General features: G+C 38.5%; 1 protein-coding gene and 1 long non-coding RNA gene across 5 annotated transcripts in view; one reads left to right on the top strand and one right to left on the bottom strand.

The window, feature by feature from the left end:
* LOC140906590 (uncharacterized) overlaps nucleotides 1-2,179 on the bottom strand; it is a 68,228-nt gene extending 66,049 nt beyond the window's left edge. Inside the window, exon 1 of the long non-coding RNA XR_012157162.1 lies at nucleotides 1,711-2,179. This is a non-coding gene — a long non-coding RNA (uncharacterized lncRNA). The remainder of the gene's footprint in view (nucleotides 1-1,710) is intronic.
* On the top strand, nucleotides 1,811-16,151 carry PEX2 (peroxisomal biogenesis factor 2). 4 transcript variants are annotated; one of them, XM_073330762.1, is made up of 2 exons: nucleotides 1,811-2,139; nucleotides 15,059-16,151. In XM_073330762.1, the coding sequence occupies exon 2, from the start codon at nucleotides 15,076-15,078 to the stop codon at nucleotides 15,991-15,993; it is 918 nt and encodes a 305-aa protein (XP_073186863.1). In that variant the 5' UTR covers nucleotides 1,811-2,139; nucleotides 15,059-15,075; the 3' UTR covers nucleotides 15,994-16,151. The 4 variants fall into 4 exon arrangements, 3 of the variants coding, with proteins under 3 accessions (XP_073186863.1, XP_073186864.1, XP_073186865.1); XR_012157161.1 differs by lacking the exons at nucleotides 1,811-2,139; nucleotides 15,059-16,151 and adding exons at nucleotides 2,268-4,022; nucleotides 4,868-5,193; XM_073330763.1 differs by lacking the exon at nucleotides 1,811-2,139 and adding an exon at nucleotides 2,320-4,022.
* Nucleotides 16,152-22,207: the final 6,056 nt, after the last annotated feature.

Raw genomic sequence — 22,207 nt, forward strand, 5'->3', positions numbered from 1 at the left:
CAAAATGGGAAATGACTTCCTAGGAAGGATTACTGCAGAAAGGGATCTGGCCCACAAGCTAAATAGGAGTCAACAGTGTAACACTGTTGCAAAAAAAGCAAACATCCTTCTGGGATGTATTAGCAGGAGTGTTGTCAGCAAGAAGTATTTCTTCCACTGATTAGGCCTCAGCTGGAGTCTTGTGTCCAATTCTGGGCGCCACATTTCAGGAAGGATGTGTACAAATTGTAGAGTTTCCAGAGAAGAGTAACAAAGAGGATTCTAGGTCTTGAAAACATGACCTATGAGGGAAGATTGAAAGAAATTGGGTTTGTTTAGTCTGGAAAAAAGAGAAGACAGAAGGGACATGATAACATGTTTTCAAATATTAAAAGACGGTTATAAGGAGGAGGAAGAAAAATTGTTTTTCTTAACCTCTGAGGATAGAACAAGAAGCAATGGGCTTAAATTGCAGCAAGGGAGGTTTAGGTTGGAGATTAGGAAAAATTTAGTAACTGTTAGGGTGGTTAAGCACTAGGGAGGTTGTAGAATCTCCATCACTGGAAATTTTTAAGAGCAGTTTAGACAAACACCTGTCAGGAATGGTCTAGATAATACTTAGTTCTGCCATGAATGCAGGGGACTGGACTAGTTGACCTCTTGAGGTCCCTTCCAGTTCTATGATTCTACATCTGATTTGTCACACAACAGCTGGTTTGGGTTTTGTTTGTTGATGAGGAAGAAGTGGGCTCTTTGTAAGTATCTTATATGGCAACTGCCTTCTTTGCAACATGTCTGTACAGTGCCTAGCAAAATTCTAGTGCAATTCAAAGGTGCTACCATATATAAATAATAATAAGATTCATTGTATGCCATAACTAAAAATTCACCCCAATAATGGCTGCATTCCAGTGGCACATCAAGTGCCTTGCGTCATGGAATGGTAAAGTAATACCATTAACAAACCTATCAACAGTTTAGGTAGGTGGGGTGGTGCTGGTGTTGAAATACTTGCCTTCAGCACCTCTTTAGTGGTTGTTGCCACGTCTCCTCTCTAGTCTGCTCAGCTTCTAGTCTGCATGCACTTTTTCAGTAAAAGGCTCACGTGATGAGTCCTGGACAAGAATCTGCTGCTGCATCCCCCGCTGTGCTGTATCTTCCCCATGTTACTTTATCTCCATCCCCTCCCAGATCATTTAGTCCACACAGATTCTCATCACCTTGATTAGCCATTTCACACACACGCACCAAGGTTTTTCCACCTATACAATCCAGAGACAGGGGTGAGTTTTATGGTGGGAGAGCAGCTCTTGCTGCAGGTTAACCTCAGGTAGGGCGGGGGCAGATTAGGCTTCACAGAGAGTTTCTGCAACGAAACGCACGTGTTTGCTTATCCTGCCAGTAACAGGATGTGGGATGGACCGGGGGAGCGAGGGGTAAGAGACCCCAAATGGGAGGATGGTGGTTTGGGTTGGAAGGGGCCGGGCCAGGCCAGAGGGGGACTTGGCCAGGGGCGGAGACAGAGTTGGGACAGGGCGAGGGGGTGGAAGGGGGGGGTTGATGCCGAGGGAGATTTGGCGGGGGCAGGTTGGGGACTGGGGGTGATGGGGGGGGCGGCGGGCCGTTGCTACAAAACACAAAGGTTTAAAAAGACGGCAGGAGAAGGAACGTAACACAGACCCCACGTTAAAGCCACACACACCTCCTCGAGTCACTGACTATCAGACTCACCCCCATTGGCCAGTCGCTCCCCTTCCTCTGATTGGTTGAATGGCTTGTCAGTTATATAGCCGCGAGCGTTGTCAACCCCGGAAGCGCGAGCCCGGCTTCTATCCCGGGTCCCTTAAGTTAGGCGAGGAGAAGCTTTGCTCTAACTCGACGGCATTTCCCGTTTAGTGGGCGGCACTCTAGGCGGCTGACGCTACATCTATGGTATCTGTTGCGTTGTGTGACGGCCGTTCTACGCAGTGGGCGCGGGCTCCATGATCCGGGTCGCAACTTGCTGTTAATAGCTGCGCCTGGCCTGGTCGCGAGGCGGGCCACCGTGCCCCCAGCCCTGGCACCCCACGGCCGGGTGAGTGGGAGCAGCAGGCGGCGAGAGGGGCGCTCAGGTTCTCCTCTCCCCAGCGCCAGGCAGCAGCAGGCAGGACGGCAGCGGAGGTCAGTCTGGGGCACAGCGGGGGCAGCCGTTGGAGGAGTTCGGGGGAGACGGAGGACGCGGCGGGGCAGTGGGGGAGGGGAAGCTGTGGCGGGACAAGGGGCGACCGGAGCGGGCGTGTCTTGCGGGGGGCTGTTTAGTGAATTTTAAGTTTCTCTTTCTCAGACCTAGGAAGGAAACCCCACTTCCCTAAAAGTTCACCCCAATGGCCCCAGAACTGCCCCTGGCCTAGTCAAAGACTTGGGCCTGGCATCAGTTTTTATAGGCTTCCCACTATGCCAGTTGGGGACTGGCTGGCAGCAAAGGTCACAATCTAGTGGTGACAGGAGAGCTTAGTCTAGCTCTTCCCTGCGGCCTTTGGTCTCCTGCCCACTCCTCTTTGATGGAGGCCTATGGAGATACTACAGGGCCCAGCCGGGAATGTGCCATGGCCAAAGTGGCAGCTCTGGGAACCCTGCAAGCCAGGTCCTGTAGTCTTTGACCACTAGACCTTTAGGATTAAGGTGGGGTGTTGTTACATGCTGGGGTTGTAGTCTTTGCTATGCTCCTTACACTTTGGGGCTGTTCTCTGCTGAGGATGGCTGCCTTCTGGTTTCACTTGATGCTTGAGACAGCACTTGGGCTCTTGATGACCAGTTGAGTAGGGTATGAGTGTTAAAACCATATTAATTGGGTATCCCTTAACCTGCTAGTGTTAAACTTATTTTTGGAGTCAGCTGAATTCTGTTTTAAATTTATAGTCTAGGGTTAAAAAATTTAGGACAGTACATTCCCTTCAATCTGTAGCAATCGCCATCCTATTGCTCTTTCCATCCACTTCTGCCCTTTATATCAGTGGTAAACTTGCACAAAGGTTGAGGTGCACTGTTTGTGCAGGGAAAATGGCCTGATTGTAGTAAATTAAACTTTTAGTTATTAACTCACATCTCACAGTAGGTAAATGTTCACATTTAGGACCACCATTATTTCTACCCTTTATAAGGTCAATTTCTATATTTTTTTCTTCTTTCCCCATCCTATTTTCTCTATTTATATCCCTCTTCCTACCTTCTATTTTCCTTCCTGTGCAGTAGCTCCCAATTTCCATTCCAGTATTCATCCTCACCAGCTCATCTGATTAAGTGATCATCAATAAAATTGTTAAATATTTGTATTTAAGTGTCACATCGGTCTCTGGAATTAATATTCCAATTAGATTAATTGGGGTGAAGGAATTCATACATGAAGTCTATTGTTTCAGGCTGTCCACAGACTCTCTCTTTGCAGTTAGAGGGTTAACTTTATAACTATGATGTCTAGAATTTTTTTTTTAATTATGTTTCAGGAGACTCTAAATAGATCATGCAGGCCACATAGATCCTTCAGGAGCACTAGATCCAATATGCAGACCAAGTGTTTGACACCTATGACTTAACTCCACCACCAGCACTCCTTATGGAAATAGGCAATAGTATCCGTATTGGAATATCCGCTACAGTTATTAATATGCATCTTAAAGGCATCATCTTGGAACAAAAAAATTAAATTTCTCTTATTTCTTCGGAAAGAATAAGAACATGAGAATAGCCATATTGGATCAGACCGATAGTCCATCTAGCACAGTACGCTGTCTTCCGACAGTGGTTGGTGCTGATGTTTCAGAGGGAATGAACAGAACAGGGAAATTTATCGAAGGATCATCCCCTTTCATCCACCTACTGGCAGTCGGAGGCTGAGGGACACCCAGAGAATGGGGTTGTATCCCTGATCATCTTCGTGAACAGCCATTGATGGACCTACCCTCTGTGAACTTGTCTAATTATTTTTTGAGCCTTGTTATACTTTTGGCCTTAACAAAATTCCCTGGCAATGAGTTTCACAGATTGACTGTGCATTGTATGAAGAAGTACGTCCTTTTGTTTGTTTTAAACCTGCTGCCTGTTAATGTGATTGGGTGACCCCTGGTTCTTGTGTTACATGAAGGAGTAAATAACCCTTCCATATTCACTTTTTCTGCGCCGTTCATGATTTTATAGACCTCTATCATATCCCCACTTAGTTGTCTATTGTCCAAGCTGAAATAATCCCAGTCATTTAATCTCTTCTCCTACTGAAGCTGTTCCATACTCCTAATCATTTTTGTTATCCTTCTCTGTACTTTTTCCAGGTTTTTTTGTTTTTGTTTTTGTTTTGTTTTTTTGAGATGGGGTGACCAGAACTGCATGCAATATTCAAGATGTGGGTGAACCATGGATTTATATAGTGGCATTATGAAATTTCTGTCGTCTTATCTATCCCTTTCATAATGGTTCCTAACATTGTTAGTTTTTTTGACCACCACTGCATATTGAGTGGATGTTTTCAGAGAGCTATCCACAATAACTCCAAGATCACCTTCTTGAGCCATAATAGCTAATTTAGACCCCATCACTTTGTATATGGGATTGGGATTGTTTTTCAATAAGCCTTTATCATCACTGAATTTCATCTGCCATTTTGTTGCCCAGTAACCCGATTTTTGTGAGATCCCTTTGTTACTCTTCACAATCAGTTTTGGACTTAGCTTTGAGTAATTTTGTATTGTCTGCAATCTTTGCCACCTCACTGTTTATCCTTTTTTCCACATCATTTATGAATATGTTGAACAGCACTGGCCCTTGAACAGATCCTTTGGGGGCCCTGCTGTTTACTTCTCTCTGCTGTGAAAACTGACCATTTATTCCTACCCTTTGTTTCCTATCTTTTAACCAGTTACTGATCCATGAGGACCTTCCCACTTATATTCCATGACTGCCAACTTTACTTAAGAGCTTTGGTGAAGGACCTTGACAAAGGCTTTCTGAAAGTCCAAACACTCTATTTCTATTGGATCATCCTTGTTCACATGCTTATTGACTCCCTTAAAGAATTCCAATAGATTATGCCTCACCAATCTCCCTTTACAAAAGCAGTGTTAAGTGTTCCCCAACATATTGTGTTCATCTGTGTGTCTAATAACTCTTTTCTATGACAGGTTTCAGAGTAGCAGTTTTGTTAGTCTGTGTTCGCAAAAAGAAAAGGCATACTAGTGGCACCTTAGAGACTAACCAATTTATTTGAGCATAAGCTTTCGTGAGCTACAGCTCACTTCGAAGCTTATGCTCAAATAAATTGGTTAGTCTCTAAGGTGCCACTAGTACGCCTTTTCTTTTTGCGAACTCTTTTCTATAGTTTCAAGCAATTTTCCTGGTATTCAAGTTAGGTTTTCTGCTCTATAATTGCCAGGATAGCCTCTGCAGCCTTTTAAAAAAAAAATTGGTGTTACAACAGCTATCCTGCAGTTATCTAGTACAGAAGCTGATTTTAAGCAATAAGTTATGTACCACACTTAATTTTTCTTCAGTTTCATATTTGACCTCCTGGTGATTTATTACTATTAAATACATCACTTTGTTCCAAAACCTCCTCTATTGACACCACAATCTGGGACAGTTCCTCAGATTTGTTACCTAAAAAGAATGGTTCAAGTTTGGGAATCTCCCTCACATCCTCAACCATGAAGACCAAAGCAAAGAATTCATTTAGTTTCTCCACAATAGCCTTGTTTTCAGACCACTTAAATGTAGTGACATTTCCTTTCATGTACATCAGTTTGAACCAACCTATTTGAAGCGTGTTGTCCAGCGCACAATATTCCATCTTAATCCAAGTGGAATTTTTATAAGAAAATGAGTTAGGGCTAGGTGTACAAGAATGTTCTTCCTCTACTAAGCCCATGGCACCTCCCTTAAAGTGTTTTCTTAGCTATACAGGCAGTGCTTGGACTTACGACACAGTTGGTTCCTGAACATTGCGTCATAAGTCGTAACTCGGAACCGCAGTACGCTCCATTGTGGGACCGAGCGTCAAAGTCTAAACTAATTGTCGAAGTCAAATCAGGGGGTCAATTCAGAAACGTAAGTGCCATTCATCATAAGTCAAACGTCATAAAGTCGAGGACTGCCTGTATAAATGTGTGTATTTTGCAAACATCTTATTTATTTCCTCCATTTTGCCTACCAATTTAGGCAGTATTCTGACGTTTCTGCCATTCTATGTACCCCACAAAAGAAACAGTAAAAACGATCAATTGAATATTAGTAAAATGAAACTAAATTGGAACTACTCGTGTAAAAAGATGTAGTGCCGAAAGCATTGGTAAAATACTTGGAAGGAAGGCCTTTACAATTAAGAGGAAAATTTTAGAATAGTTTCTGATCCTGCACACTGAGACTCTTTTACCCACACAATTCTGTTGCTTCAAGCTAGTGTAGAAAATGGTAACAGAAATGTTAACAGCACTGGCTAGAAACAATTCTGCTTATGTCACTCAGTGCCCGCTGTTTGGCTCTTGCTAACTATATTTGTGTGCAGAACTTAGATCTGCTGAAGCAGCCATTATATTGCTTGTCTAGCTTATGATTCCAATAGATGATGATTTATTGTCCATGTGACTGTTAAACAGCTATAAGGTAAATGGAACAAATATTAATGGAGAACTTTTTGACTAATCAAAGAGGAGAGGAATACTAATAAAAGTTTAAAAGGTGTGATGGTTCTATATTAGGGCTGTCAAGCAATTTAAAAAAATTAATCACAATTAATCGTGCTGTTAAACAATGGAATAACATTATTTAAATGTTTTTGGATGTTTTCTACATGTCCAAATATATTGATGTCAATTACAACACAGAATACGAAGTATACTGTGCTCACTTTAGATTTATTTTTGATTACACTAAAAAAAAAAGAGATGAATTGAAAAATACTATATAATGAAAGTTGAATTACAAATGTAGAATTATGTACAAAAAATAACTGCATTCAAAAATGAAACAGTGTAAAACTTTAGAGCCTAGAAGTCCACTTAGTTCTACTTCTTTTTCAGCCAATTGCTAAGACAAACAAGTTTGTTTACATTTTCAGGAGAATGCTGCTCACTTCTTGTTTACAGTGTCACCTGAAAGTGAGAACATGTGTTTGCGTGGTACTTTTGTAGCCAAGGTATTTACGTGTCAGATGCACTAAAGATTCATATGTCCCTTCATGATTCAGCCACCTTTCCAGAGGACATGTGTCCATGCTCATGATGAGTTCTGCTTGATAATGATCCAAAGCAGTGCAGCCTGCCACATGTTCATTTTCATCATCTGAGTCAGATGCCACCAGCAGAAAGCTGATTTTTCTTTTTCGGTGGTTTGGATTCTGTAGCTGCCGCATCGGAGTATTGCTTTTTTAAGACTTCTGAAAGCATGTTCTACCCCTTGTCTCTCTCAGAATTTGGAAGGCACTTCAGATTCTTAAACCTTGGGTTGAGTACTATAGCTGTCTTTAGAAATCTCAAATTGGTACCTTCTTTGCATTTTGTGAAATCTGCAGGGAAAATGTTCTTCATTTTAAGAACATGTGCTGGGTCATCATCCAAGACTTCTATAACATGAAATATATGGCAGAATGCAGGTAAAATAGAGAAGGAGACATACAATTATCCCACAAGGAGTTCAGTCACAAATTATTTAATGTGTTTTTTATGAGTGTCATCAATATGGAACCATGTCCTCTGAAGTGGTGGCCAAAGCAAAAACGGGCAAGCAAACGTTTAGTATATCTGGCATGTAAATACCTTGCAATGCTGGCTACAGAAGTGCCATGCGAATACCTGTTCTCACTTTCAGGTCATTGTAAATAAGAAGCAGGCAGCATATCTCCCGTAAATATAAACAAACTTATTTTTCTTAAGCAATTGGCTGAAAAAGAAGTAGGACTGAGTGGACTTGTCAGCACTAAAATTTTACTTTTTTTTGGAGTGCAGTTATGTAACAAAAATCTACATTTGTAAGTTGCACTTTTACAATAGAGATTGCATTATAGTACTTTTATGAGGTGAATTGAGAGATACTATTCTGTTAATTTTTACAGTGCAAATATGGTTATAATAATACAAAGTGTACAGTGCACACTTTGTATTCTGTGTTGTAATTGAAATTATATTATAAAATATTCTAATTTCAATTGGTATTCTATTGTTTAACAATGCAATTAAAACTGTGATGAACTCAAAAAAGTTAATGGCGTGAGTTAACTGCACTTAATCGACAGCACTATTCGATATCTATTATCAGTTTAATATGTATTTTGTCTCTCAGCCCTTACTTTGTTTAAATTTTCCAGTCTAACTTGCATTAAAGTCAATATGAGTCACTTCACAGATTCATGAGAGTTGCATGAGCTCCTAAGTTTCTGATTCTGGCATGTGGTTTGTTCATTGAAATCCTTATTCTACATAAAGTCCACCAGTTAGTCGGGATTTGGAAAAAAAATAGGCATTTAAAAGACCCAAAACTGTCACTGGTAGTGTTTTAAAAAAAAAAAAAAAAAAAAATTCCACATGATCATGTGTAAGAGCAGCAACTACAAATAAAAAATATGTATTCTCCAATATAAGGTGGACACCATGACTATCCAGGAAAATTAAAGTTGGTGTGAGTACACACCTGCTTAAAGTCAAGCATATGCGTAAGCATCTGGATGAATCAGGACTTAGACTTGCTGCCTTTATTCTTTTTAGGGGATGCAAACACATACATTAATGATGGTAAAATGGCATCAGACAGCTGAACAACACAATGTAGTTAATAAAGATCACTTTGAGAAGCTTTATACTCTTTTTTGATATGGCAAAGTATGTCCAGATTGCTCAAACTAAAGATCATAGAGGCTATGCTTCACTTCTCAAGTACTGGACCTTGGGATGCATTTTAAAACTATGCAAGGATTAATGGGGTTTCTGGTAGATGCGATGTCACAGAACGGTTCACAGTGGCGGATCATTGAGCATTAGAAATGGGTCTGCCCTACATGATTTTGGAGTTCAAAAACTTAAATTAATTTGGTACTTTTTTATCATAAAATTATCATATTCATTCCTTAAGAGTTATTTTTCAGGTGACACTTTTTAGATATAAACTAGAAAAAATGCATAATATTAAAAGTATGATTAACCCACAAAAACAAAGGGCTTAAAATTTAGGGTTAAATACAGATATTTTCACTTTCATGTACAGATAATTCTAATTCAGAACTGTTTAATAGACTCTCTAAATTCTGTATGGTCACACCCTAAAAGTAAAAAAAACCTCTCTTCTGGTGCATTTAGAAAAAACTATTTGACAAGGGAAGAGGCAGAATTTAATGTGAACAAAAGCTAAGTGTTATAAGGTCAACAATCAGTTTGATAATGCAGCTTAAAATCAACAAGGTGTTTAAAGAGGAAGCTTTCACCTTGAATCAGAATGTTCTTGAGACTGTTAATGTTCTTTGGACATAATCTTTTCAGATGTAACTTTATTTCATAAAGGAGTCAGTGAGTCACGTGCAGAGAACTGGGTCAATGACATTTATTGCAATTCAAGATTCATATGAAACAAATGTGGACCTATGGATAACCTAAATTAAAACTTATACTATACACCATTCTGCCTCCTCCAGAGACTTCTTAACATAGGATGGGAGACGTACTTTCCTGCATTCTGATGTTGATACTACCATTTTTAATCCCTGGACCTCCTTCTGTACAGTAACACTAACTATGGCAGTGGCAACTCAAGAGATGGCCTTTTAAAGACAGGAGAAGGTCAAGTGTGTCTATAAGATTAAAATAGGGGTTCAGAAAATTACCAAATGCTACTGTTTTTTGCCACTGGCATCTTGAAAGAGAATTCTGGGGGGAAGAAGAAGTTCAAGAAGGTTATGTACTATACTCCATCAATGCCAAGAAACCTAAGGAAACATGAACAAAGTACCTACCTATTTTAAAATGAGTTTACCAAGGAAAAAATACAAGGCCTGGACCTCATTTTCACCTATGCTGTATTGCAACAAAATATATTCAAAATAGGGGAGGAAATAGATCTTACCTTTATTAAATTCTACCTTCTTTCTGCCTCTTAAGAGAAAAAAATTGATGATAATTTAAGCTTCCACTTGAAATTAATTAACATGAAACAAAAGATCACCAGTAGACAGTTTGGGGTCAAAATAAGTATATCATATTATGACTATTCAATCAGAGACCATTTCAGGATCTCTTGGCAATGACTACAACAGACTAAACTTTTTTTAAAAAAAAAAAAAAAAGTGTGTGCATTGAGTGAGATGAGCAAATTCCGTATATCAACAAGTAGCCAGCTAAGTCTGACTAGTGATGCCAGGCACAAATTAGGCACACATTCAGTTTTGATATCTTATCCAAATAAATGATACATTCAATAACAAAAAAGATGAAATGGACAGACATGCATTACTTACATTAAAAGAAAGTACTGTACTTTTAAAAGCAATGTGCTTCATTGGCTAGACCTGAAGATGAACAGTGAACATATTTTGGATTTATAGCAGAATCTGGCCCACTGCCTGCACAAATGCTGTGGGCCTTGGAGCAGCAGGGACATACCAGCTGCTTTCTGGAAGCTGCTTGGAGCCCAGTAGTGAGTCTGCTAGCCCTGCCAACCCTCCCCACCAGCACCAATCTCAGGATGGGTAGTGTTTGAAGTGAGTTTGAGGTCCTTCTTCCATGCAAGGGGTGTGATTCACTTCTGGTTTTATTGGGTACTATCTGGGGCTGATGGTTCTAGTTGACAGACCATGGTGTGGACTGCATTCCTTTGCGATTTAATGATTAAGATATTAAAATGTAAATGTTTGGACACTGGCTACTTTTTATATTTTCTTATCTTGAACTCCTGTATACCAGTGTATACTAATGAAGGGTTGTGCTAATGAGTACAGAAAGTTTTATGAACTTGTTTTCCAGTGCCAGTATTTGCAATTTTTTTCTGGAACAGGTATCCTCCTAAATTCCATCAGGATGCCATTGTTTTGTCTCCTCTAATTTTTTTTATGATATGAAGACTGTAACTCTATTTGCTGCAGAAGAGAGATCACTTTAAACTGCTCAATCCTGAACCCATATATGTCAACAGGAATGATCCTACTAATTTAAAGCATGCCAGATCACATTCTAAATGAGGTTTTTAATAGTTGTGAACTAGTTTAATAGTTGTGAACAGAACCATTTCAAAAATGTTTTCATTTGAACATTTTTAAAAACTGTTAAATATCTTAAAATCTTGAAGCTTTTGCATAGAAATAATATGTAAATGCAATATTTCTGTTTTTTATGCTAGAAAAGTAGGCGCAAGATGGCAGTGACATTGGAACAGTGGAAATTAGTTTATTACAATGGAATAGCCGGGAGGGGGAATGACGCCCTAGAGATTACTTGGATTCGTGAGTTTCTGCTGACAAAGTTTTTATAGGCCCGTAAATTTAACATAGAATTTTTGTAGGCAGCATGCATTGACAAATATGCCTAATGGTAATACATCTAGTACTGAGTGTCTCAGAACAGGTCAATAATAATGCTTATATTGATAGCAGCAATGTAGGAGATGTTACTTGGTATTATAGCTAAAATCCATGTTATCCCCTTAATCATAATTACATTAATATTGACAGGCCCTTGACAATACTCACATTACTATTGATAGATTTCTGTCAATAACATGTTTCTAAATAAAATATATTCATTCATAATTTGTACAATACTCAATAACAGCATTAAAATCTACTTGGAGAAATTCCTATTTTCTTTGTGATATAAAATTTGTATTTGGAATGCACTGTACAAGAGATTCATTTTTATTTATATATATATATATATATATAAACTAAAGAAAGCAAAGCATGGGCTTATTTAAGGAAAGAAAAGACTTTATATTATTGGAAAACTGATTTTTCAAGGGTGTTTTTTTTTTTTCTGTGAAACAAAAGCAATTGGCTGTGGTGATAAAATGTCAGCAGGAGACCTTAATATTTAGTTTTAAATCATTTTGCCTTAAACATATTTATGTAACAACTTAATCACACTGATTTTAGTAGAATGCACTATACTGTTCTTGATTTTTATTTTTATTTATTTATTTTTTTTGCCTTAAGTGTTCCCTTCACATACTCCTAGCCTAGTGATATACTTAAATGAAACACTGGTGTTTGTCTTTATTTATTATTGGGCATACAATTCTGGTCCCTTCACTAGTTTAAAATGATCTAAAGCAAGATGATGAGAAGAGAATAACAAGCAGTAGGGACAAGGAGAAATGGAAGTTAATTAGGTGGCATGGAGGAAAACAAGTTTCTTGGTGAGATCTGTATAAAACAGAAGAATATGAAGTGAATTGCAATGGGGAAAAAAAATACAAGCTGAAAGATGGTACCTGTGGGCTGTGTAATTTTATTTATTTATTTACTGATTGATTGGTACAGACACCAGGCTGCATATTTGTTCCAGTGGTAAGGCCAGTATCTGTGAAAACAATATGAAGTACAAGTGTAACAAAGCATTGAAATAACTTCGTTGTTGGGCAAGGGAAAGTAATCAAAGGAGACCTTTTATGTTAGCACTGTTTAAAAATAAGTGGATAAAAACAGTAAAATAAGAAACCACCATTCCTGCAAAACAGGAAATATGCGGAGTGGAGGCTTATTATTTCAACAAAAGTTAGCCACAAGACCATTGTGATTCTCATATATATTTAGCATTCACATGGGAGTAGGCATTTCAAATTCTACCCTTTTGATGTTCACGTATGGATAACATTGAAATCAATGGCAGCAACTTCAGAATCTTGCCTTTTATATACATTCTAAATGTCCAAATAACCCTGGTTAAGTGCAGGCTTCTTCAACACGGTTGTAGTGATGGATGGTAATGAGTGCGATATATGGCCCCAATCCAACAAAGCACTTAAGTGTGTGCATAACTTTAAGCATGTGAATAGTCCCATTAAAGTCAAAGTTATGCATGTGCTTAAGTGGTTTGCTGGATAAGAGCCCATGTTAATAGATGTGGTCTGTCATGGCTTACATTATCTAGAAGTACTATATATATATATATAGTGTGTATATATATATAGTATAATTATATATATATATATATAATTTTTTCCAGGACTTAACGGAAGAATTCTTAGCTACTGCCATAGAGTCTGACTACACTTCATGGCAGCGCAAGCAGCGGGAATGGCTAGTCTCCTCAAATATGTGCCCATCATCTTAGACAAGTACATACTCAGGCTGACTAGCCTCTCCTGTTGCTCATGCCACCACAACTACTCTATTTTTAGTGTGCTAGTTTCATCAGAGCTAATACAAAGTATGTCTCCTTGAGCTAGGAATTACACCCCAAGCTTGAGGATTAGATATACCCATAGGCAACAAGAAAAGCTTTGCATGCCAACATCTTGATGTGTGTTTTTTTTGTTGTTGTTGTTGTTTGTCCCTCCCCCCCCATCTCCTCCTTTATTTTAATCGCGCACACATGGAAAAACTAATCACATCTACTGCAAGATTTGTTTCAACAGTGTGTTACTTGCGATATTACTAAGTTTCCCAATGGGTACAGAAAGGAATACTGCTCTAAAGTTTTTGTAATTTGGGCTTTGAATTGCAGATCACTTTTTTTTTAAAAAAAACTTTTGGAGTTGTTACGGTTTTGCCAGTATTTTTCTCCCTACCTGTGCCCATTCCTCCTCCTCCCCCCCGGGGTGGGGGGGGTGGATGTGTTTGAGCTCAAGGAGAATTCATTCACCTCTTAAAAAAAAAAAAAACCTCTTATGGCAACTTTCTGTCTAACAAATAAGGACTGGAAGCAGCTCCTTCTGAAATTGGTAAATTCCATTTCAGGCTTTTGCTCTCTGGAGAGACTCATTCTGTTCCTATCCCACTTTTCTAAAGCAACTGAACATGCTACCTCCACAGTGCAATAAGTCCTATTGGTCCGCTTTGCGAGGAACCCAGTTTAAAACCCCAAATCTGTGGGAGCAACCTGTGCACTTATTAGATCACTAGGCCTCCTAATAACTCATTTTTATTTGTTGTAGCTCAGTGTAAAGGACCACTACATCAGGCACCCCACAGCGAAATCCTGCATATCTGAGACACGTTATGCCATGACTTTTATACAAGATTACTTTGCCTTTGCACTGTATACTACTGTTTTCCCATTGTACAGAATTGTTAATATGATCACATATGCACCAAGCTATTTTTTTTGGATAACTTTATTTTTCATTCTAATACTCAGGCAGGAAAAGAGTACACATTAGTTGATGTTACCAGCATACATTAATCATCTTGCCAGAAAAATTGTTATACAACTGGTAGCAAAACCCTGCACCTGTCAAAAGAGATTAGAAAATACATGCAGGCATCACAGATATATTGTAAGATAATTTGTGTGAGTGCTGAATATTTATTTGATCCTTTTAGCATTTTTTAAATATCACTGTCTTTGTTTTAAAGGCTTTATCATCCCCAACTTGTTTAAATTTCATATTTCTTCTATGCATATTTCTCAGATCTCCTAATATCTTCTATATTATATAGTTTATCAGCAGCTTATGATGTGTTGATATGGCAAGGTTTGTCTTCACTACTTTCCCCCAAGAGTTTACTTACTATACCTATTTGCCACATTAAATTCCATAAACCACTGTACTGTTTTACAATTACTGTTGCTTCATTTTAGTATTTGATCACTCTGCTAGCATCAGGCAATGCATTAAATCTTACAGTGAAGCACTAAATGTGTGATTAGTATTGTGAATAGCTCAGAGGATACAGCTGTGTTACTGTGTGGAATAATAGTGCAGTTTAAGTAATTTTAAGACTAAAGTTATGTTATTAATATGACACTTCTTGAATGGTGCTGGTTGCAGTGTGTAATATTGTTAATAATTCCTAAAGCGATGGCTTTGTTGCTTGTTCAATTTTGTTCACAATTTTATATGAACTGTATTGAAAGACAAGTATAAACAATACAAAATGTTAAATTTATACTATAAGCTTATCTGTGTTTATTCCTAGAAAGCTGTGGTGAAGACATGGCTTCCAATGGCAATAATTCAGAAAGAGTGAACCCTGTGCTCAGAATAAGTCAGATGGATGCTCTTGAACTAAACAAAGCCTTGGAGCAGCTAGTTTGGTCCCAGTTTTCCAGCTGTTTTCATGGATTTAAACCGGGGCTGTTGGCTCACATTGAACCAGAAGTAAAAGCATTTTTATGTCTTTTCTTGTGGAGATTCACCATCTATTCTAAGAATGCAACTGTGGGACAGACTATTCTGAATATTCAATACAAGAATGACTTATCTCAAACACAGAAATATCAGCCATTGAGCAAACACCAGAAGTTATGGTATCTTATCTGCACTGTTGGTGGAAGGTGGTTGGAAGAAAGATGCTATGATTTATTCAGCAGTCGCCAACTAGAGTCATTCTGCAGAATCAAGCATTTCATTAATTTTGTAGCTGGACTTTTAAAACTTTGTGGACTACTGAACTTTCTGATTTTCCTTCAGAAGGGAAAATTTGCAACACTTACCGAACGTATTTTAGGAATTAGATCTGTCTTTTGTAGGCCTCAGAATGTTCGTCAAATAGGATTTGAATACATGAACAGGGAACTTTTATGGCATGGCTTTGCTGAATTTCTAATCTATCTTCTACCACTCATTAACATGCAAAAGCTCAAACTCAAAATTTCATCTTGGTCTTTGCCTATTGCAGTTTTTTCCAGTAGCGAAAACACTTTAGCAGCACATTGCAAGGAATGTTCTGTATGTGGGGAGTGGCCAACTATGCCTCATACCATAGGCTGCTCACATGTTTTCTGCTACTATTGTATTAAAAGCAACTGCTTATTTGACATGTATTTTACCTGTCCTAAGTGTGGTACAGAGGTATACAATCTTCAGCCATTGAAATACAAGATTGAAATGACAGAAGTTCACACACTCTAGAGTTTTTTGTGGTGCACTTGAAGCACATACTTTAGAGTAAACTGTATAATATAATATTCAGAACCACTATTAAATTGATCATATTGTCATTTTGTTTACAGCAGTTTGATCTTTCTCGGTCTTATGTCTGTGATATAATAAAGTCCGTATTGACATTAGTTTCCATATACTAATATAAAATTGTAATTTAGCAATTATTCCAATTATAATCAAAGATTCATGCGATTATATTGTTGATAGCTATCCGCATATTTCATCAACTGCTTTATGTAATCACCATAGAAGACATTCCCTGTGAACTACTTTTGAGGTAAGTAACTCATTAGCATCTATAATAAAGTGGTGAGACCACCTAAAGAAAATGGAGAGCTGCACAGCAGGATATATCAGCAAAAAACAATTCATGTTCACTCATTACTGAGAATAGGCTTAAAAGTAACTTTTTTTTTTTAAACAGTTTTTGCCACTGTGCACCATTAATCCAGCATTGTCAGTTTAAATTCATTGCAGTGAATCTGTTTCCTGATTGTCCCAGCCAAATGCATCTATTCTTTCAGGATACTAAGTGGATACCACCCTAATCTATTATATAAATCATAGGGTACTTTTGTTGCCTTTATGAACATTTTAGTATAGCCTTCATATACCACAGTGATGAACATGGGTCTCTTTGTTTCGTTATTTCAATTGTTGTACCACAATTTCACTGGATATTATCAGTGCAGCTCTGCAATAGCAGAGCACCAAACTCTGAAGGTCTCATAAATAACATGTTTTGTGTGGGTTTTTTTCCTTAGCAATACTAGATTTTATTTATATTTTATTTTTTTACTTTGTAGTTAGGTGAAATCAAAACAACCATTGAGGAGCCAAGATTTCCACACCCTCCCCCTGTTGAGAAGACAGTTGCCACTGGGTTAATATTTTTAAGGGAGAAAATTCTGGAGCTAAAACTTCAGTATTTGGCAGCTTCCCTTTAACACTTACATTTCATATATGTTATGTTTTCGAATAGGATCTTAACTGTTGCTGTATTAGGTGACAAAAGAAAATTCCTAAAATGTATGTCTTGCCTAAAGATATCAGAAGAAAAATTCAGCTAATTTGTGATCTATCCAAAGAATAACTACCTTTGTTATGTTTGTTCACTTACTATATGGATAAAATATCACTAATTAAACTGTCATCTAAAAGGTGTATATAATTAAAACAAAAAGTCTGCTGATATTTTGTATTACAACATAGTCTGAATCCCTTATTTTTAACTTTTATTTTTTTTCAGTCAACTTTTTTAAACTAAACCTTTGGGTAGAGTTCTGTTGTTCATCTGCAGTTAGAACAGTTATAGTGCCAGAGTAACCAGTGCAGCTGTGGAGTGAACCAATGCCTAGAACTTATACCAGTTACAAGTACCCTGTACCAGAAAACTTCTATCAAAACTCAGAAGAGATCAGCCTTTATTACTATATACCATTTAGCTAGTTTCTACTCCTTATTGCACGTCAGCATGTCTGAATGTACCAAAACCTGCTGACGAGTCTCCCGGTCCTATGACCAGACTGGTATATTTTTTCCCCTGGAATACTTCCTACCTGGTCTCCTAGTACAGCAGTCCATGGGTCCTCGGGGGTAGTCTGGTTGTTAAGTCCGCAGCAACTCCCTTCCCAGGTCACACTGGCTGGCTGGCTGGTATCCACCTGGGATTTGGCATGACTGTCCTCTGTGAACTGAGGCTCCAGCAGGTCTGTGGAGGGAGCTCACAATATGCATCTGTCCTCAGGTCGGCTGCTTCCCTTTATACCCTTTCTCCAGACTGAGAATGCCCAGCAGAGATGGAGGTGTGTGGTTTCCTCAGCCTGCAATACACAGTTAACCCTTGTGGGGCCAGTGCAGGTAGATACACCCCATCACAAAGCCAAAAGGATGTTTTCCTTTAAAGGAACACTATCAAGCCAATAATCTGAAATTGTAACTTAACATTTATCTCAAGCGTTCAAGTAGCACTAACTTCTGCTGACCTTCCCTTTAGCTTGCTGGGTTATTGTAAATTCCTATATTCAGATTGCTAAAGATTCTCTCTAGCAATTACTATCCAACGTACAGAGAAACAAACATTCCACAATTACAGAACACTGTATACGTGGTGCTTTCTTCCTACCCATACTTCTGAGAGAGACTGAGATTCTGTGACACCCATGTCTCTTCACCCACCCAACCACTTGTGCATCACTCTTTTCTCACAACAGGGCTGGATACTGCTGCCTTTGCAGTCAGTTTACTTTGCTCCTTTGAAATAACTTCATCTCCTGTTCCCTACTAACCTGGGGAAAAAAGAATTTTGATTCCTTGTGGAACTGCCATGCTAACTGTTAAACCACCCTACAAACCTTAATCATAATTCAAGTTTTAAGCCACATATTTTGACAGCATTATGACATATTCATAGAACTATTTATAAATACCTTTTTAAGAAACTCTGACATACTAGCAATAAATGTCAAACTAGTAGAGATGCCAGGCCAGAGAGGGAAGAGCTATAAAGAACACAGTACTTGAAGGTTTCAACCTAGGCAGCAATGTTTGGAATATAAGTAAGTTGTTGCAGGGCTTCTTTTTTAAAAAATGCAAAATGTATTAGTTGTTAAGGTATGATGCATGATGAAATTTAGGCAGCTAAACTCTGGAGTTAGGCACCTAAGTCCCTTTGCATCATACCACTGTCATCCATGAAACTCCTGCTTGGCTACCACCTAACCCTGTAGGCACCTAAACTCACTCAGCAAATAACATTCTGCTGTCTAGACAGCTAGGTTTTAGACCCTGCGGCAAGCACACTACTCCCCAGTCTAGGTGTCCAGATGCCTATTTCCTGCTTCAATCCCTAAAACAACTCTTGAACCAGGGCAAGATAGCTATTCGGTCACCTATGTTGCATGCGGGGCCTGATCCAGTAGATGTCTACTGAGCATGTCTACCAGATTGGGTTCCATCCAAAATCCAGCTGGAAGAGGAAGCAGTGGTTAGAGCACTTGTCTGGTATGTAGGAGACACTGTTTCAAATTCCTGTTTTCTCCCAGAGGAGTAGAAAAAGATTTGAACAGGAATCTCCCATCTTCTGTCTCTCAAGCAAGGAGCCACTGAACTATGCCTTATTCTGATGTGAGGGTCCCTCGGTCTCTCCTGTTGAAGTTGTTCCATTGTAGATAAATAGTGAAAGAGTGATTGGAGCGGGGGCAGGGCGCAAATCCAGGGTCTATCTCCCCTTACCTACCTCCTACTGTTCCACTGGGAATGAATATTTAAACGGTTATTAGACCAGCGAGAGAAAGAAAGAGAACGATCCTGTAGGATAGTGGGTAGAGCACAGCAGAACAGCTTCAACAGGAAAGATTGAGGGCTCCCCCCAGTCAGAATATGCCATAGCTCAGCAGTTAGAGCACTGTCCTGAGAAGTAGGTGACCCCATTTCAAATCCTTGCTCCCCCTCTGGCAGAAAGTGGCAGGAGTTGAAACTGGGTCTCTCACATTCCAGGCAAGTTCTCTAACCATGGAGCTAAAAGTTATAAGGGCAGTCGTGGCAGCAACAGCTCCTCCTCTGGCTGTTTTGGTTTAAGAGACAGGGGCATAAGCAATTCCTGCAAGAAGTGGTTTACATGCATAAGCTGCCTCAGTCCAGGCACCAGGTTCCCATTTGTGGATCACAAGGAGAAGTAGGTGCCTCCCTGGAGCCTGGGTTTAGGAGGCTATCTCCACGATAGGGGCAAGGCTTAGTGCATACCTCTCTCATTGGTATCTCCCAGAGTCTAGCTTAGATGGCTTTGTGCCTAGTGTGCTGATTTTATTGATCCGATTCTAAGGTACTTATCTCTCCCCATTCATTATATAAGTAGCCTTGGTGCCTAACTTGGCATTGTGGATCACGAATTTCCCAGGATTTTCTAGGCACTTAAAAGTTAGACATTTCAATGCTATCACAGCACCTAAGTCCCCCTTTGTGGATCTCACCCTTAGTGTTTTTCCTGATTACTGCCTATAAGTTCTCCAGGAAATATTTGGTGGGGTCCTGTGGGCAAATGCAATTTGTAATTCCAAAAGATGCAATCTTTTATTGAAGCATTCCAGCTGCGTGCTGTTCTACTACAAAACATTTTTAAAATTGGTATCAACCATAACCAAAACTCAAAAATTATACTGTGAAAAAAAATTTTCACCTAGCTTCTCAAAATTAGCAAAACATTCTCACAATCTTAATTCCCCCCCAAAAATTACCCGTAGGAGTTTTCACAATACAGCTACTACTACTGCCACTGACTGTTACCAAATGAGGGTTCATATTAAAAACGTTCACAACCTACCTTGTAAGGCAAAGAATGCTGCTTTTGAGCATATTTGAGGTTACTAATTAGTCCCAACTGTTAGTTTTAGAAGGTTAATTTGATCACTTAATGGAATGTCTCTTTCCATTGCCCCCTAAACTAAGCAAAAACATTAACTGATGTCAGCTCTCATTCAAAGAAATTGTATAGCCTTCAAAAGAAATGAAATTATTTTCTTTAACCATCCATAGAACAATTTTTATGTAGCTACATTAATCTAAGAAAGCAAGAGTCTTTTAAATTTCAATACACGTTACACACAAACATAGCCAACTGATATGTAGTGGTGAGTGGTATATAAATAGTTACTTGTACTTAGATGCCTGAGATTACAGGGAGCCATTGCCTTTAGTTTGTTTTTGAATAACTGCTTAGGAGTAATTTTTCTCCGACAGTATATATCAGCCCTACTTCTTGGAGCAGAAGAAAACATTTTGGGGTTCAAAAGACAATATGAAAGAATTTGTCATATTTGAAGGTATGTAAGTGGCTCTGACAAATGTGGACTATGTCCCTATTAATACTTTTTCTCTTATAAGAATATGAGAGGCTGGATGAAAATTTTTAATTCCATTGCAGAAGTAATAGCACTGTTTTGGTGTTTTGTAAGCAGACATTATTCTACTAGTGACTGTATTTGCAGTGATGCATTATTCTGAATTCTATTATTGTACATCAGCGGCAGCTTAAAGTGTATTTTTTATAAACAGCAAACTTCACCTCATAAAAATTCATTACATAAGGGCATAAACAAGTACTTTTCCTTCCAGTCATTGGCAGTAAGTGATTCATCAGTTTTCCACAAAAAACCAATTTCATTGCAGATGTTCTGTAATTTCCAGTCTCCCTGAACTGTAGAATCATATCACCCAATCCCAATGCAAGGAATGTAAGGATTTTTTTTAAGGCAGTGGGGAAGCTGTGCTTAGTCTTTGTAATAGGATTGCATATCATTTGCTGTCTCATCAGTTTTGCAAAATAACCATAAAGTAATCAGTCTGCCATTCTTTACTTTCTTATGCAGGCTATCAACTTACTTGCAAGTATGCAAGTGAATAACTAGTTGGAAAGAAAAAGTCCTCTATTATCCACTGGTTACCCAAAAAGTAACATGTTTGTATAGTTCTTCTTCAGTCCTACAGTTAGGGAGTTTGTAATGCCACTAGTAAAGTATTACAAAGGTGTCAAAATAAAGAAATTTCCAATTATCACCTACTCATTGTCATTCTTTAAGAGATTGATATTCTCTAATTAATTTTAATAAACAAATACTAAACAACAAATACTACTGACAAAATTTCACATTCACCCAGTGAGAAAGAAAGAACTAAAAGACAAAGTCAAGTGCCCAAAAGCTATACAACATAACTGTATATTGTGGAGTATCTTTTATATAGAATGTATCGTAAAACTACTTCACTATATCAAGTGATGCAGTCACATAGTTAAGTCTGATAGCACACAAAGAGAAAAATTAATGGCGATAGGCAAGGGAAAGGATAATTTCAGGTGCGATTGGTGTGGGGAGTTGGGGCAGATATGAGAAAACTGTTCAAGATGGCAGGAGGCATGACTCCAAGGCTTGGGTCTGCAAACATCAGAGCTAAATTTTTCCCTCAGAGAAGAAGCTAATAGTAGTGGAATACATGGATAAAGTCAGCAAAAGAAATTCTACAGAGGTTGTTTTTATGTTATTTTTTTTATTTATTATTGTGAGAGACAAGTAGGTAATTTTTAACTGGTTTGCTCTTTGGGGTAGGGACTGTCTTCTTATTCTGTGGCTATCCAGCATCTCGCACAATGAGGTTCATGACTTGACTAGAACTCCTAGGTGCTACA

The sequence above is a fragment of the Lepidochelys kempii genome, chromosome 2 (genome assembly GCF_965140265.1).
Source record: "Lepidochelys kempii isolate rLepKem1 chromosome 2, rLepKem1.hap2, whole genome shotgun sequence".
Classification (NCBI taxonomy): Eukaryota; Metazoa; Chordata; order Testudines; family Cheloniidae; genus Lepidochelys; species Lepidochelys kempii.

What these genes read in the sequence shown, in the direction of transcription:
- PEX2 (XM_073330762.1), top strand. Translation starts at nt 15,076, where the DNA reads ATGGCTTCCAATGGCAATAATTCAGAAAGAGTGAACCCTGTGCTCAGA.